The 16,884-nt window shown below is 37.3% G+C and overlaps 2 protein-coding genes across 2 annotated transcripts in view; both read right to left on the reverse strand.

Moving 5' to 3' along the window:
• Positions 1 to 466: 466 nt before the first annotated feature.
• Positions 467 to 7,385, reverse strand: MIA2 (melanoma inhibitory activity 2; the record flags this gene model as incomplete). The annotated part of the gene is made up of 5 exons (XM_010018883.1): positions 7,271 to 7,385; positions 5,782 to 5,915; positions 4,384 to 4,470; positions 2,910 to 4,050; positions 467 to 685 (listed from the first exon to the last, which is right to left on the reverse strand). Coding segments are annotated over exons 1-5 (1,696 nt in total), but the record flags the coding sequence as incomplete, so codon positions are not given.
• A 6,039-nt stretch (positions 7,386 to 13,424) lies between these two features.
• PNN (pinin, desmosome associated protein) overlaps positions 13,425 to 16,884 on the reverse strand; it is a gene marked incomplete at its 5' end in the record, with an annotated part of 9,251 nt that continues 5,791 nt past the window's right edge. The window contains 3 exons of the mRNA XM_010018884.1: positions 13,425 to 14,952; positions 16,035 to 16,173; positions 16,256 to 16,411. Coding sequence (XP_010017186.1) covers positions 13,664 to 14,952; positions 16,035 to 16,173; positions 16,256 to 16,411 — 1,584 coding nt within the window. The remainder of the gene's footprint in view (positions 14,953 to 16,034; positions 16,174 to 16,255; positions 16,412 to 16,884) is intronic.

Genomic DNA, 16,884 nt, shown 5'->3' on the forward strand with positions numbered 1-16,884 from the left:
TCCAATGACAGAGGCAGATGAATAGCAGCTAACCTGAAATTTTCTTGTTCTATCTCATTTAGCCTCCCCCCTAGAAGCAAGGGGACTGCAAAGGGTTTATTTAAAAGGCTCTTTTTTCTTTTTTCTTTTTTCTTTTTTCTTTTTTTTTAGGAGTTTCATTGCAGAACATAACGAATAACTGGCTTAATGTTGCATTAATGTCAACACCATCACATAAAGAATTCTTACCTTTTTGATAGCACTCATTACTGCTGAAAATACAGATTTGATTGATTCCATGATCTCAAGATCATTCAAGCACAGAAGCGCCTGATACATCCAGCCTCCTGGTTTGTTCATATGTAAAAAAAAAAAAGGAGGAAAAAAAAAAGATTTTACATTACAATTGGCAATATAATTACAACTTTTTTTTTCTTTTTAATATTGCAGTTTTATTTTTCTTACAATTAAGAAACTTAATGCTTACCATTACTTGGAACGTAGTTCTGGATGGCATCTGAGAAGGACTTTTCAACATCAAATGGAGAGTCAACTACTAAACTGTCCATTTTTTCTTCAGAATTTTCTGAAGGAATCACTATTGGTTTTGAATATTGGTCACTGTTGCCTTCACTGTCTACAGCTGCAATCATTTCATATTCCTTCTCTGGTGTTTCTTCTAGTAGCTTTCTTCTACTGCCTACTCCTGCAAATAGTTGTGAAGGGAAATCAGGCTTATTTTCAGAGGATTCAATTTAGGCACAGACACTTTTGTAAGATATTAACCTCTACCAAGATTTTAATTTTTTACTTGTATTTTCCTCAAAGGCAAGCACTAGAGTGCTACATGAGAGTAAAAATATGCTACAGATTTACGATTTAAGAAATACTTATTCAAATAGTGGTCTCAGCAGAGTTTGGAAGATAAAGCTAAAGCTTAAAAGCAAAACTTGTTCAAGAAAACATCTGCTTAGTTTTGATAATTAACCTATAGATTCCCTGTTCAGGATTAGTAGATCTCTTTCTTACATTGTCCCAAATACAACTGGGAAAACCTTTACAAAAACAACAATTAAAAATGCCATGTTGGATTAAAGATTAACAACTTCCCACAAGATAACAAACTTCACTGCGAAGTACAAGAAACCACAGGCATATTCATGGGGAAGTATCACTGAAGGCACCTCAGTGCCTCAGTTTCAGTGATTTGGAGTAAATTTCCTGAAGCCAATAAAATACTGCTTTAAAAAAAACCAAAAAACCAAAACCAAACAAACAAAAAAAAAAAACCAAAAAAAAAACCCCAACCACTTACAAATTGATTCATTTGGTAACAAGTTTTCCGTAACAAAAAATTCTGTGTTTCATGACAGTACTGGCCAAAGATGCCACAAATAGTCCAATAGTCAAAAGACAGAAAGCGTAACTGGCATTTAAACAGCATTCAACTGCTTTGCCATGCTTAGATGTTTCCAGAGTAAGACTTGGTTCACTAGGTCTTCTTGATGCACAAATGATTATCTGCAGTTCTTGGTATTTCTCTGTAACTTTGTAATTTGCTTTCTGAATTTACAGATTCTTGAATACTTGTGTTCAGGGATTTGGGGTTTTTCTTTAAAAAGTTTCATTTTTTATGTTCCCTGCAGATGAGTTCCAGTTTTCACTCTATTTTCAAAATTTAATTTTGAAAGTAAATGTAGGGACTCTTTGGAGACAGGGTTGTTACAATAACCTTTTATATTGGTATTTTCCTGACTTTCACTACTCTTAGAAACATTTTCTTCAGCACTGGAATCTAAACAAGGGTACATACTGTCTCTGAGATACTTCAGGTTGTACTACTGTTCCAACAGTGTCCTGATTTCTGCTGGGATAGAGTTATTTTTCTTAGGTGGTGCAGTGCTGTGTTTTGGCTTTAGTCTGAGAATAATACTGATAACATGCTGATGTTTTAGTTGTTGCTAAGCAGTGCTAACTCAAAGTCAAGGACTTTTCAGTTTCCCATGGCCTGCCAGTGAGGAGAGGCACGACAAGGCAGGAGGGAGCATGACCCAAAGTAGCCAAAGGAATATTCTAAACCACAGAAAGTAGTGTTCAGTATAGAAACAGGGGAAAGTTGGCCAGGAACCACCAATTGCTGCTCGGGGATGGGCTGGACATTGGTCAGTGGGTGGTGAGCAACTGTACTGTGCATCACTTGGGTTTATTGGGGTTTTTCCTTCTTCCCTGTTATCTCCCTTTTCATCATCATATTATCTTTATTTCAATTATTAAACTGTTTTTATCTCAACACACAGGATTTGCCTTTTTCTGATTCTTCTGCCCATCCCACAGGTGGGTGGAGGGGAGCGAGCAAGCGAGCAGCTGTGTTAGCAGCTTAGTTACCAGCTGGGGTTAAAACACAACAAACAGATAACATTTGTGAAGCATCACGATTGCTAAACTAATTTGACAAAATGTTTTGCTTTTTCATTACTGTGTTCATTATTTTGCACAGCTAGTGAGGAAAACAGATTGCTTTCTTGGATTGCACCCGTATCTTCAGACAGCTCCTAACTCTCTGACTTACTTATACTTTCATTGCTCTGTTACTATTTCCTTGTGATATGTTACCATAATTTTCAGTTTGAAGGGTTTCTTCACTGAAAAACACATCATCTAGCAAATTCTGCACTTGTTTCTCTTTGGCTGTTGAACTTCTGTATGTCTGCAAAATGACTGAAAGAGAAGAAATGGCTCTGTTCTTCAGCTATGCGAGGCTTCTCTTCTGTATTTTTTGTGTCTGTGGGATCACAATTCTGAGGTGGGCTAGGAGAAGAAATCTGATTTTATGCAATTAATTCATGTGCCTACTGATTATCATGTATTTTATATATATATATATATCATGTTACAATTAACAAAGCCATTTCAGATATTTGTATACCAACCTGACTGTCCATATTTGCTTTCTGACTCCTGATTTCTCTTTTTAGCTTCAGTGTTTTTCAGCAGTTGGCTTTCTGATACCAAGTCTTGTTCTGAACCATAAGGTTCAATTGGCTCCTCTTTGACACCTGTTGGTGTATCAAAAGATGATTCTGTGCTTTTAGTGGCATTAAGAGTATGCACATTTGCTGGTATCTCCCCAGGATTTGACATGTTTGAATCTATTATTTCTTGTGTGTAGTTCTCTTCATCATCTTCACCCGTCACTGCTTTGACTGTCTCCTTAGATCTTTTGTCCATGTGTGATTCTTTCTGGTCTAAAGTCTGCACTTCATTCTTATTTGCTTCATCCTCTGTTTCTCTGCTTTGCTCGTCTTGCACAGCAATTGCATCTTTCTCAGCATGGACAAAATTAAGAACATGAATTAAATCCAAATTAAACCAATTTGATCCAGATTCTCGGCTTTCACTCTTTTCTTCTTCTGTCAGTAACTCTGTGACTGCTGTTTCCTGTTCATTACTGGAAAGTTCAGGCATACCAGAAACATCATGGAATTGTAGATCCTTTTTTTTGGATGCCAAACCAACATCTACATTCTCTTCACCAAAATACAGGAAGTCTGTCAGTCCACCTTGAAACCAAGCAGATGCTGGGGATTCTTGCTCCTCTTTATCATTTGGCTCCTCTAAATCATTTTCGGCAGTTACCATTATTTTTCTGCTTCGGTACGTATTTTCTCCTGAAGGTTCTGTAGTGGCTTTTAAGGACTCTCCATCATATGTATTTCCTGTGGTGAACCATCCTGTAATCCAACTGGACTGAGTTGGAATGGGTTCTACTGGAAAACTCTTTTGCATTTGTGGCTCTTCAGTATCATGTCTGCTGTTCTCATTTTTTCTAAAGAACTCTTTGCTTGCAGACTCCTCCTGAGTGTGAGATTCCTTGGAATCATTTTCAGAAACTGATTCAACTGTTTCTTCCTTTTGCATAGATTCTCTTGTATATTTTAAGAGTTCATTTTCATGCCACTTTGATTCTGCATCAGATGATGGATATTCTCTTTCTTTGTTGTGATCATGTAATGCACTGTTTTCGTTTTCATAAGCATACTTATCTCCATGAAGACAAAGGAAATCAGTTTCCTAAAAGAACAATACCAACTTTTAAAATGTTTTCATGTGTAATTTTCTACAGCTGTGTAGCACAGCAATATCTTTATTCTTCTCGTTTCTGTGTAGTTATACATGCATATAACTTTACACAAAGACCTGTAAGTAATCACATTATTCCTAGTAGTTCTATATATTAGGTAAAAATTACTTCAGAGGACAATAAACATGCAAATGGAGCAATAATGAAAAAACATGTTTTGAATTATCTGAAATAAAATACACATTGACACTTTAATTTCTACCTGGAGATTAGATTTTCAATTGCTGTGAACTACATTGGAAAATCTGATGATATTGGTTTACCTTAGTGAGCACTTCCACTTCTTCTGCAATAAAAACTTCCTCAACCTTCACAGCATCTTTTGGGAAATACCCAAAATCCTTTCCTTTCTGTAAAAAAATATAAAAGAAATGAGAACATTTGAACTTCAGTGATAAGTATGGTAGCTGCTTGCATTCATGCTAGAAAAGTATGAATAGACACTAAGTTTATAGGGCTGCTCCCTATCCCCTTTAATTTTGTTTGGTCAAAAGACTATTTTATTTTTCCTTCACAGAAGTGTTCCATTTGCCATTTCAGACAGCAAAGGGAAGTATATTAATCCATAATATTAGTTTCTGTATTATATTAACGAACACGTGTTTGCCAGAACCAAACCAGTAGCCTTAACACTGCTTCACGTGAAGACAGTATTGTGAGCACAGATGGGCTCAGCCAGCTTCTACTAAAATTGGCTACAAATTCCCCATTGACTGAAGGGGGAGAAAAATTGTGCCTTAGCAAGTAATGACCCATAACAAGTTACGAGAAAAGTAGGATATGAAATTCAGGTGCGAGGCCAGCTGCAGCTGAAGAGAAAATGCCAAGAAGACAGCAACACTACAGAAAGTTCACGATAATGCACAGAAGAATCAAATAAAAGTCAGTCCTACCAAAAAGACAACCACTAGCTTTACATCAAACCATTGCACACAGCCTTTAAATAGAGGAATACAACTTGGAAAGCAAGGAATAGTGAGGTACCTGCAAAGATACTCTCAGATGAAAAAAAGGAAGACAGAATTTCATACACAATATACGTGACAGATCATTTACAAAGAAAAAACGTTTACCAATATCTTCTGGATTTGAAGGAGTGACAGTTTTACTAGCAGTTGGATTTGGATCAATGCATCTATTCCTTCTTAGCTGTAGCATAACTGCATGGCTGTTGTACATTGTACATTGTTTGTACATTGGCAATTGTTCCAAATCATTACGTATGCATGATAACTTTCCTGAGAACTTTCCTTGAGCACTGAACTGTGAAGTCAGGTCCCAGTATTGGATTGCTAAGTGACTGAAAAACCTTGCTCACACCTGTAGGTAGGCATCTGACCTGGTAGACCTGAATGTTTTTAAGGGAACCAGATGAAATCGTTATAGCCAAATGATCAAAGGAAGGAGACAGAAAACTTGGATTCTGATCCTGACTTTGTTTCTCCATGAGTGACCTTTGCCAAGATTTGATCTTCCCCTTCTATATAAAGATAACAACACTGACCCATCTCCCAAATACTGTACTGACTATAATATTAACTGATGGTTAATATTATAAAAGAGATGGAAGATTCCTAGAAGCAAGCAGACCGCAGTTGTTACGCTGTCATTATATTAGCTAAATTATTGATGGGGAAAGTCTTTCAGATTGAAGTACTTACACTTCCTGTCCACAAGTTTTCATTTTTCCTTGAGAGTTTGGAGTATACCATGATCTCTTCCCCTGTTTCAAAGTTAAGGTACCGGCAGTCAGGCCCTGAGTAGTCTGTAGTGGCGTGAACTCTGCTCATTGCCACTGGAAAAGTACATAGGAAGAATGAAGCAAGTATAGCAGCCATTAAATTAAACAGGTTACTGAAGAAGTTTGATACATATAAATACATTAAAATGTTTGTTAATACATCAGTGTGCTTTGTTGAGACTAATGCATTTATATCATCAAGCAAAAAGGCCTGTCCTGTCTTTCCTATTTACTACAACATCAGGAAGAAAAGCACTTGTCCTATATGGGCATTTTCCCATCCTTATTCAGCAAAGCTTTCAAAGCCAAAACACATGTGGAGAATTAGCAAGTTCAACTACTAAAGCCAGATCTAAACAGCTAAAAAAATACATTTCCCAGGCATGTTTATGTATTTTAGAAATTCTAAGTTACAGCTGGTATTTATTCCAGGGATTTTGTCCTCTATATTGAATGAATTTGTCTTATAAAGAAAATAGGTAAGTTTAAGCATTATAAACTGTAAACACATCAAAACAAAGTTTCCACTACTCATGTGCTCTGGTCAGTTTGGAGCCCATTTCACTTGGTGTTCTACAAAGACTTCTCTGAGCATCCAGAACCCACTGAAGTCAGTATGGCTGAAAATAAATATCCATCAGCAGAGGAAATCTAAGGTCTCTTCCACTTCAGGATAAGCTGTCCACATGGAAAAAGTTACAGTTAAGACTGCCAAACTGATGGAGACAATTTAGAAACAATTTTGACTACATATGGTTACCACAGGTTTCTTAATGGTAATCAATGGATAATAAATGGGGCACTGTTTATCGCTGCCCACTTGTGATTCAGTGGCTCCACCTTCCACGGAGCTGTCACTCGTCAGGAACTGCATAGCTACTCTTAATTCATGTTGAAGAAGACAAAATAAGTAAAGAAGATACATTGTCAGGGTCTTTTGTAAAACCAGTCACTCTGCTTACAGTAGAAAAAACCAGAGTTTTGCGGAATGGGCTTTGAATGTACTCTAAACCCAAGGCATACATACAGTCTTCTCTCTTAGCTTAGAGCCTACTTTTTTTTTTTTTTTTTTCATTTATCTTGTACCCGTAAAGAATGAGTTTAAAATACTTTAAAGCTGCTTTGTACTGCCTGTTTTGAGGAAACCTGAGAAAAACTAGCTATTCAAGAGTATTTTTACTGAACTTTGATCCTTATGTACTTACACAATGCAATCCGTTAAGTATTTTTTTCTGGTTTTATTTGAAAAGTTTAAGCCTATTACTTATAAACTTAGTATACTGACAACAAACATTTTCTATGGCTACTGATTTTCAGCCTGTTTCATTGCTAATTTCAACATTATGGTTTGTAGTAACTGCACATACACTATAGGCTCCTTTTAAAAACAACGAACTTTTTTTACTTACTCTCGCATTCCTGATCACCACACTTCTTCCATTCTGAAAGTACTGTTGTACTCTGCAGACTTCCTGAAAATGAAATTACTAACAGCAAAATTCTCCGATCCAAGATCCTTGACATTTTAGATTAAATCTGGAATGCAGTGAAACTGTCAAAACTGTACCAGTGTGCAGATAGTAAGAATATTCTACATTATTTTTCTTAGCCTAACAAAACACTGCAAAAAAATTTATAAACCTGTTTTCCTTCTATCATCTGTTTAAATAGAAGTACACTATGCTAACCTGCTCAGTGAAGTCAGGTGTCCTGATAATACACATACGTTTAATAATTAACTATGTTCTGATAGCTAGATTGATGTTTTGAATATACAGAAACCAGTTCTGGTCACATCAAAATTTAGTGTATCAGACAGCTTAATTTGTACTGAGTTCGTGGAAGATTGTGTTAGCGGAAGCCCACCAAGAGCTTTATTAGGATTTTTTCTGGATTATGAATGCATTTTAAAAACACATCTCTCATCTGATTTTAAGATGGACTGTCAATTTCCTGCTTATATTGAGTTGCATGGTTGCTACTATAGCTACTCACAATTTTCTAACTTTTTTGTTTAATAAACTGTATTTTGCATGCAGTGATATGTTTTAGATAACAGGTGGTCACTGGGAATTTAAACAGATTTTTTTTCCACATATTCTGTTGGAGTTTTCTCACACACTAGATACGGAGTACAATCCTTTAGCATGGGGAATGTTTTCTGAACTCCAGAGTCTTTTAAAGGCAGTTTTCAGCCTCTTAAGACAACTAGAAAATCCATATGCTGTCTCTACATCAAGTAGCATCACAGAGCAATATACCAAAGCTAAGCAGATGATATGTCCTGGTTTTTAAGGAAAACCCTCTTTTTCTTAGCAACCTATTATCCAATATGGATAAAACATTATAAATAATGTTTTCTCAAATACAGGTTATGCTTTAAAATAGTGATTATGTAGGGAATTATACACAATATTAGGTATGAAATTGTGCTATAAATGCAATCTTGCAGAGAGGTTTGTGTTACAAGTAAGCTTTGCTTCAAAGGCTTTGCATTGTTGTCCTATGCTTCCTTGGTGACCTAAACACAGTATCTCTAATTTACCTACAAAAGGGGCTTCACCCTTCCCACTCTCCTCCATGTGGCGGCCTCTCCTCTCTCCTTTCTTGATAGCACCCCAAGAATCTGCATTCCTTCCCAATCTGATAGTATTTGCAGTCATATGCTTCCTGCCCTTCCTTCAGTCCCAAGTGTGACTTGCACAGAATTTGCTCTGCTTTCTCTGTCCATGACCCTGAGCTGTGTCCTACTTGCAGCATAGTTCCCCCTCCTTCCACAGAGTTGCTCCACAACCCAAACCTGCCAGATGCTTCTGCTTATGTCTGATCTACTGAACCACCAAACTGGTCATCTACTGGTGGCTGGGAGAAAGGGTGCAAAGTGCACCAGGATCACGTTAACCTGCAAACAACATCACAGTAGATGACGTTCTCCAGTTGCAATCTAACACTTTGGCCCCTTCCTTCACCATGTGACCTGGTAGTGAGACAGGCCTATCCTATAACCTAGCACACCAGCTGCCTCTGCTGTTAGCTAATCCACCTGAGAGCTGTCCTGTGCACCCGGGAAAATACACTAGAGATCAGCAACCCCCACTTGCTCCACTCAACTAGCTCCAATGCAGCCCCATCCCCAGCATCAACATTGCCCTTCATATTGTGTGGTTTAGGAGGTCAGTGATTTGGGACCTTCCCTGGGGTCTTCTAGGTTTATCTGTAGGAGGTGTAAGGGGAGAAACAGAGTACCAAGCAGGTAAAACATGACAAATGCAAAGAAACGGTGAGCGGAAAAGCAGGCGGTTGGGTTTGGGTTTTTTTCATTTCCAAACCTCTACAGATTAGGACAGATTGGTGAGAAGGAATATACCAGAAACATATATTGGGGGGACTATATATATATATATAAAAATAGAAAACATGTTGTACAAAAAAAAAAAAAAAGAGGATAACACTTTTATCCAACCAACATTAACAACTGCTCTGAAGAGTCTTTCATAATGTTGCACACCAACCATGGAAGATGGGATGAAACCCAATAATGGGCCTAGTTTGTGTGGGAGAACAAACTATGAGACCTACACCTTGGGATCTGCACATTATTATTGTGTTTGTCAAAAAAGCTCAGAAAACGGCTCTGACTTCAGTTTCATCTTGATACCCAAACTAATTCTCAAGGCTTTACATGGAAATAAAATGTTGCTGCCCATCTTAGCTACTCAGTTTAATCTACATCTGCTGTTTTCAAATAGCTTAGTCTCAAATCGTTCTTCTAGGTTTGAAGCTGTTAAAAGGCTAATGAGCACTGCTCTGATCCTTGTTCTGTATTAGTTGTTCCACTAGTAAACTTCAATAAGAAATCATTCATATAAAATACTCTTTTCTTCTGGGTGTAAATCCTATAATTGCAGGTGTTATACAAGCAGAACTTCTAATCACCTTTGAACTACAATCAAAGATAAAGATTCAGGGAGTTTATCATAACTGGATTCCAAAGGACAAAGTTGAAAGCTTTATAGCAGATAGATTTCAGTTAACTTCTGTTCTGCAAAAATGAAGTAACAAATGTTAAGTACTATTACACACATGAAGATAAACAATGCTAATGGGAAAGTAAGGTCTATTTCCAACAGCTTTCATTAGGATGAAACTATTAACTTTTTATTTGCAATGACATCTTATTAACTACCAAGGTAGAAGTGCAGAGATCCCTTATATTAAAATTCACAGAAGGATCAACTCAAGAGTTAATGGTGTTAATTTAGATAAACTGAATAGTGTGGCACACTGAATGGCTCTTTTAAGACATTGCTTTGTATAAGCAGAAGAGATGTTGCATTTCCTACACTACTCAGTATCTGCATTAACAATAAAGATGCAAAAGCAAATCATAAGTTGGTAAAAGTTCTAAGTACATTAAAGTCAACATCTATTTTATAATAACAACAGTACATACACCTTTGTTTATATTCTTATGATAGCACCAGAAGGCTCCATACAGAACGTAGGGTTTCACTGTGTCAAATATTGCATTAATACATAGAAGATGGTCCATGGCAAAAGCACTCCAAAAATGTACTTGTCTTGACTCAGGAGGTTTGAATGAAAATATAGATCAAATATTACACTGAATAAAATGTCATGCCAAAAAGATTTTGATTTTTTTAAACACTTATCTTTCAAAAAATAAGTCAAAGAAAAGAAAAGGAACACTAATTCACTTTTCCAGTTAGACAAATCTAAACAGGTAACAGTCATTCATCATTCAGATGTAAATCAACTCTTTCAGCCAGGATGACAAATGGCAGAAACAGCCATTATTGTTTCTTTGTTACAAAAACAGTTACAAGCATGACAACTCACAGTGCATTTCTAACAAATCATGGTATTCATGACTTACATTACTTTGAATCTTGATAATACGTTTCCGAGCTTTGAAGGCCTCACGTTTTGCCATGCAATAGAACACTGTCACCAAACTGCCTGAACAGGGTTTATGGCAACATACAGGTTCACTACAAAACCGGGATGGGGCAGAGGAAGAAATATCAAAGAGCAAAATTTTATCCTCCAAAACGCAGATATCTGTCTATTACTCATACCCCACTGCCGCATCATGGGATCCCATTGTAAATACATGCAGTCTCAGAGAAACACATCTTTGAGCAAGAAAACTCATTTTAAAGATCTCAGACACAGATAAAATAAATAGGTTACTGTTGTGCCACAGTAATGGCTACAAAATCAGCAACTGAAGCTGCATCTCAAAATTACAACTGGGACCTAACCACAAGACCAGTACTGTCCTGCTAAACAAAAGATGCTCTAGAAATTTATTTGCAAGTTTACTGGGTATGAAAATTAATTTTCCTGCAGGGGGGTGTTTAGTTCACCAATACCTACTTTCTACAGAAAAAATACGTTCAGATTCCCTTTGAATACATACAAGGAAGCTGTTCTAAGCACACATACCACCTCAAAGAAGCAGGAATTTGAAGAGATGTACCCTTATGGCAACATGTTTCAGCTTGTAACAGTTTAAGCACAGCAGTTTCTTCTAACAAACATTAAACTACCAAATATATCACCAGCCTTGTACTCAGCAACAAAGCTCCTGTATTTTCACCTTGCCAAAAATACATTCCTGCCTGCAATATACCCTAAAACAACATAACCAACCCAATCCCTAGTTCCACTACCAGGAACCACCACATTATTGTTATGAACCCTGTTAATTCGTACTTCTGAAGCTGTGGCTTCTGACTAGCAACCTGCATGACTGCAGTATCAATAATTAAAACCTGTACAGTAAATACACTACAGCAGTGAATCACTCAACTAAGCTCAAAATAAGAAACCTTAAAAATACCCAATATTAGGGGAGAAAGGGAGGCTTCCAAAGGCAATTTGAAACATGAAGTTAGTTGAAACATGCAAGCCAGTAACATTTACTCAGCTACTTAGTATAAAAGTTTGTTCCCTGTGCTAAACTGCTGTTTAAAGTCTTCAATAACGCATTAAATTTGTGCTTGTCCTTTGAAAGAGGTGGCGCATTAAAACACATTCCTCTGAAGGAAATATGGTTGGAGACTACTACCAGGAACTAAAAATGATTCTCAGTTGTAGAGGAGCAGAGGCAGATAAAATACTGAAGTGACAAATGGACTGAAGAATCAGAATAAGGTATTAAACTTGTTGAAAAGGGGAAAGCCTGAAGAGCTTTCTCATTGTTTCTATTTGTGCTGAAAGAATGCTTTATCCCTTACTAGACACATTTGTTGAAGCCAGAAAGCTCAGCACTGCGTAACACAAGTCTGTCACTGCTCTGAGTTCAGACGAAAAATCCAACAACTTACACAGTCCTGAAGCAGAACTTCACAGAAGTCTGCTCCATAGTGCAGAAAAAGGGGCATATACGGCTTTTCTTACACTAAAAGAAGCTTAAATTTCATTTCCATTCCAAAATCTTTCTAGGACTTCTTGTATCGCAGACTCTGGTCTGCGATATGAGAATTCTCCTTCCTGCCAAGACAACATGGATTATAGCAGTGTTTCATATTCAGTTAATAGGCATTAATTGAAGCCTATTAAATCAATTTTGAATACAGAGCTCCTAAGGTACAGTCGCCTGCAACTATGATTCACACTTTGATTGTAGAAAGACTAAGGAAATACACCTGTGCTACAGAAAACATCACAGGCATCGAGAGTAGTCTACAAAGCCACATTTATTTGCACATGTACAGAACAGCAACATGTTATTGTCTTCCATACAAAATTATATAAAAACAGTATTCACCTTCATGGATAACACCATACCACTTTAAGTCGTATTAAACACATTCAGAAAGCATTCTTGCACGCACATAACATTAGTATTAGGTAGTCCTGGGTAACTTCAACACTGCAATGTAATTATTCCTAGTGGTATGAAAGGATCAAATATTAGTCTGCAGCTAAAATAAAGAGAATCCTGGTTGAGAAGCAAGCTGAAGTCTTTCGTCCACTGGCCATCAAAGCAAGGAACATCATTAAACAGATTAACTGTCTCCAGAACATAGATGTACATACTACCAAAGCACCTGCAGAAGGCAGATAAGAATGGTATTCCAGACTGACTTGCACTATCTTGGCAGCGTTAACATTCTCATCTAATCACTGCTTGCCTATGGATAGGAAAAAGCTTTATAAAACTGAAAGACAATCGAGTAAGAGCTTGTGATTACAAGAAGAAAACAAAAAGTATAGATCCAAATCAATTACTTTCCCTTCCTACCCAGCCCTACAGAGATTACCCCCTTTACTGGGTCTTAAGATGCCCATTCTTACAAGGAATAGAAGGGAAAAGCAAAATTTTACATTTCCTGCAATATTGCCTTCCTACATATGATCTAAAAGGGGAATTTAATTGTCAACAGGACATCTCAATTTATTTAAAATGCACATTTATTTCTACCAAATAAAAAAGTGTATGATACAGAAGTGATCACACCTACTTAAAGATTTGCCTACTAAAATATACAGAGGATCTTAATGAGTACAGGATATTTTAAAAAAGATGCAAAGGAGTGTTAATCCTTTATTTTTACATTTTCAGGAACTTCACAACGTTTTGGTAAGTAACCTTTTACAAAATTATGTAAAAAGTACAAGAATGCCTGGTAAACAGTCTGCATTTGTTTTCCAAAAGATTTTTTACAGCATGCAATTCTTAAGGCAGCCTTCTCCTCCTCCTTACAAGGAATCCTTTCACTCAAATAATCTTCTGCTGCAAAGATTAGGCTAAGGAAGCTTGGTCTCTTCTGTTAACGCCTTTTCTCTTTCCTGTCTGATTTACGGTCTCTTTCACTCCGTGAAGTTCTCTTTCCTGACCGACTACTTTCTGATATAGATCTCTTTCTGTCAGATCTTGAACTTTTATCCTTTGAGCTTTTGGTATCTCTACTCCCACCTTTTGAAGACTTGTGACTTCTATCTACTCCTGAAGCATCCCTTCGCTTCCTGTCCGTGCTCCTTCTGCGCTTTCTATCTCTGTTATGCCCTCTTCCTCGGCTTCGACTTCTACTTCCACTACTGCTAGAGCTACTGCTGCTACTGTCCCGGCTAGTACTTCCACTTGTAGTGCTGCTGCTGGTGGAAGTACTGCGACTGCTAGTGCTGCCAGTGCTGGAACTACTTCCACTACTAGTACTGCTTGAAGTACTACTGCTGCTACTGCTACTGCTACTATGGCTATGAGTCTTACCAGTTTTGTTCCCTGCCCTACCCCTGCTTCTACTCCTAGTCTTACTCTTAATTTCTACACTGGGTGTCTGATTCTGCTCTGTCTGTGCCTCAACCACCTTTACAGACACCACAGAATTTTCATCCTTGTCTGCCTGGGGCTCTATATCCTGAGTGGACTGAGACAACTGAGGTGACTGTGACAGTGGCACAGACTGTGGCTGAGATAGAGGCTCAGCCACAGGTTCTGGCTGAGCTTCAGGTGCATTCTCCTGTTTTTCTTCAGGTTCAGCTTCAATTTCTGGTTTGGTACCTTTCTCCTTCTTGGGAGAAGGAACATTACACCCTTTTTCTGGCTGAGCATCACACTCTGTTTCCGGTTCCACTTCCTTGCCATTTTCATTTTCTACAGGTTCTATACGACCTGCATCATTCATTTCAGCCACATCCTGCTCATTATCCACTGGCTGAATGTTTTCACTTTCCTCTTTTACAACTGTGACCTCTTCATGCTGACCATCCTGTTGCTTGTCATTCTCCCTCACCTCAGTAGCCTCTTCTACTTTAATCTCCATTTCATGTTTCTGTTCATCCTCTTCCTGTTCTTTCTCTGCATCACTATGCCCTGAACCTATTTTTCCCTTCTCCTCCCCTACCTCCTCCATTTCTACATCATTGTGCTGATTACCTGTCTCCAACTCTTCCACCTGCTGAGGCGCCTTACCCTCCTCCTGCTCCTTGTTCTGTTCTTCCTTCTTTTCTTCATTCTGCACCTCCTGCTGTTCTTTTTCCTTCACAGATTGTCTTCTGGGCCTGGCTTCCATTTTGTTAATCTGCTCCGCAAATTCATTTCGCCTGCTTTCAAAGAGTGCTAGGGAATAAATGCAAATAAATAGTAGTTTCAGATAATGCACAGACACTTCAGTCTATTTTCCCCTTAACTATGAGCTAATAAGTTATGAGATTGTTTTCACTTGTAAGTACTGCATCTTTACTCATTCTGAATTAGCAAGCCATTCATGCATAATGAAAAAGACTGCTAGTTACCTTAAGAAAACAAAGCAAAGGGGATAGTCAGCTCAGCTGAGCATCAGAACAGTAAAGCCCTAAATCTAACCTAACAAGAAAAGGTTTTGACTATATTAAAATCAATCCAACCAACAGTATATCAAAATAATACCTTAATTTCCTGGTATTTATATATTAACAAGGTTATACTTCCTAAGGTAAACAAAAGACAGTAAGAATCAGCAAAAAGCTGGTTAGGTATTAAGAAAGCTTAAATAATGTAAATATTCAGACAAGTGAGCTAGCTTCTCTTATCCCCCAACCCCACACGATGAAGAAGCTCCTTAACAAAAAAAAAAAAAAAAAAAAACCAAACCAAAAACAAAAAAAACCCACCAAAACAAACAAAACAAAATCACCAAAAAACCACCACCAAATACATTCTCAGTTTAATAAAAAAATAGAACGGTGAGACTACCATCAACCGGAGTATTTTAAACTGTTTTCCAAAAGAAAAACATAGTCATCCTGTGAAACAGAAATGAAGACACATTAAGGGAAAAAAAAAATTATTATAAAGTTCTAGTGCTGTGCTTAAGAAAATGCTTCTCATATCCTTTGTAAAAACCTGCATTTTCTCATGTCTTCAATCCACAGAATCTGCTTTTTCAAAACCTAAGTTGCTGCACTGGCATACATCTGTTAATATAAAGGACTGTTTTAAACACATACCTCTGTGATCATGCATACACCTCTTTTGACTTCTCTTAAAAGAATCAAAGCACATCCAACATAAAAATAAGTCACTGAAAGAGTCATGTTCATTCATGATGCAAGAACAGTTTGTCCCAAAACTTATGTATTTCAGCACAAACTTAAAAGAAATTTATACAGCAAACAAAGGGAGGCAAGAACAAGGGCCTTTGTATCACAAAGACCACTTACCATTCATCTTTTTCTGTGACTCTTCCATCAACTTCTGTGTAGCAGGACACATTCTGCCAGGTATGTAGAATAAGTGGGGTTTTGTCTTTGTTCTTATGTATTTAATTATTTTAGCATTATGTTCATTCCATTCTTCTTGCTGAGAAATAAAAGAAAATAACCCTAAGATACACAAGAATAGTTTAAACAGGAGACAGATCAAGGGCAAAACTAAAACTCACCAACTGGGCAAGCTCAACTTTTTGCTCCAGTAACCGCAGCTCTGTCTGTTTAGCACGTCTTTCTTCAAACAGTTCTCGCCTTTCATTTTCAACTTGCTTTCTTTCTTCCTCTGCCTGCACTTCAAGTTTTTGTTCAATTTCTTGGCGTCTCTTTTGCTAAGATAAACAAAGAAATATCTTAAAGATTTTTTTCTAAATCAAGAAAGTATTCTAGCTTGGGCCACTTAAAATTTTTATTTACACCATTAAAGGCACTCCTAAAAACACATTAAGAAGCATCTCCTAAACTACAAATAATGGAAGAAAATTGGGTCAGTGCTTGCTGGTACATCATTTTTGTGGGTTAACTATAAAATTAGAGGCCCCTATGGCTTTCTATCTGCTTTTTTATCATTCAGTTTGGATTTGAAATTTCAGTACAAGCTTCAACATGTTGGGTTTTTTTCCCCCAATGGCAAGGAAAAGAGAAATAGATTTCATGTATTCCACTTGGAGGGGAAAAAAGTCAACTCACCCAGACACAAATGAAGGACTGCAGACTGGTGTTCGTGACCAACAAAACAAATTACATTGCAAATACTTCCAGTATATTAATTGCTAATTAGATATACTACTATAATCCAGGAATG

Source organism: Nestor notabilis, unplaced genomic scaffold (assembly GCF_000696875.1).
Source record: "Nestor notabilis isolate BGI_N333 unplaced genomic scaffold, ASM69687v1 scaffold2607, whole genome shotgun sequence".
Classification (NCBI taxonomy): Eukaryota; Metazoa; Chordata; class Aves; order Psittaciformes; family Psittacidae; genus Nestor; species Nestor notabilis.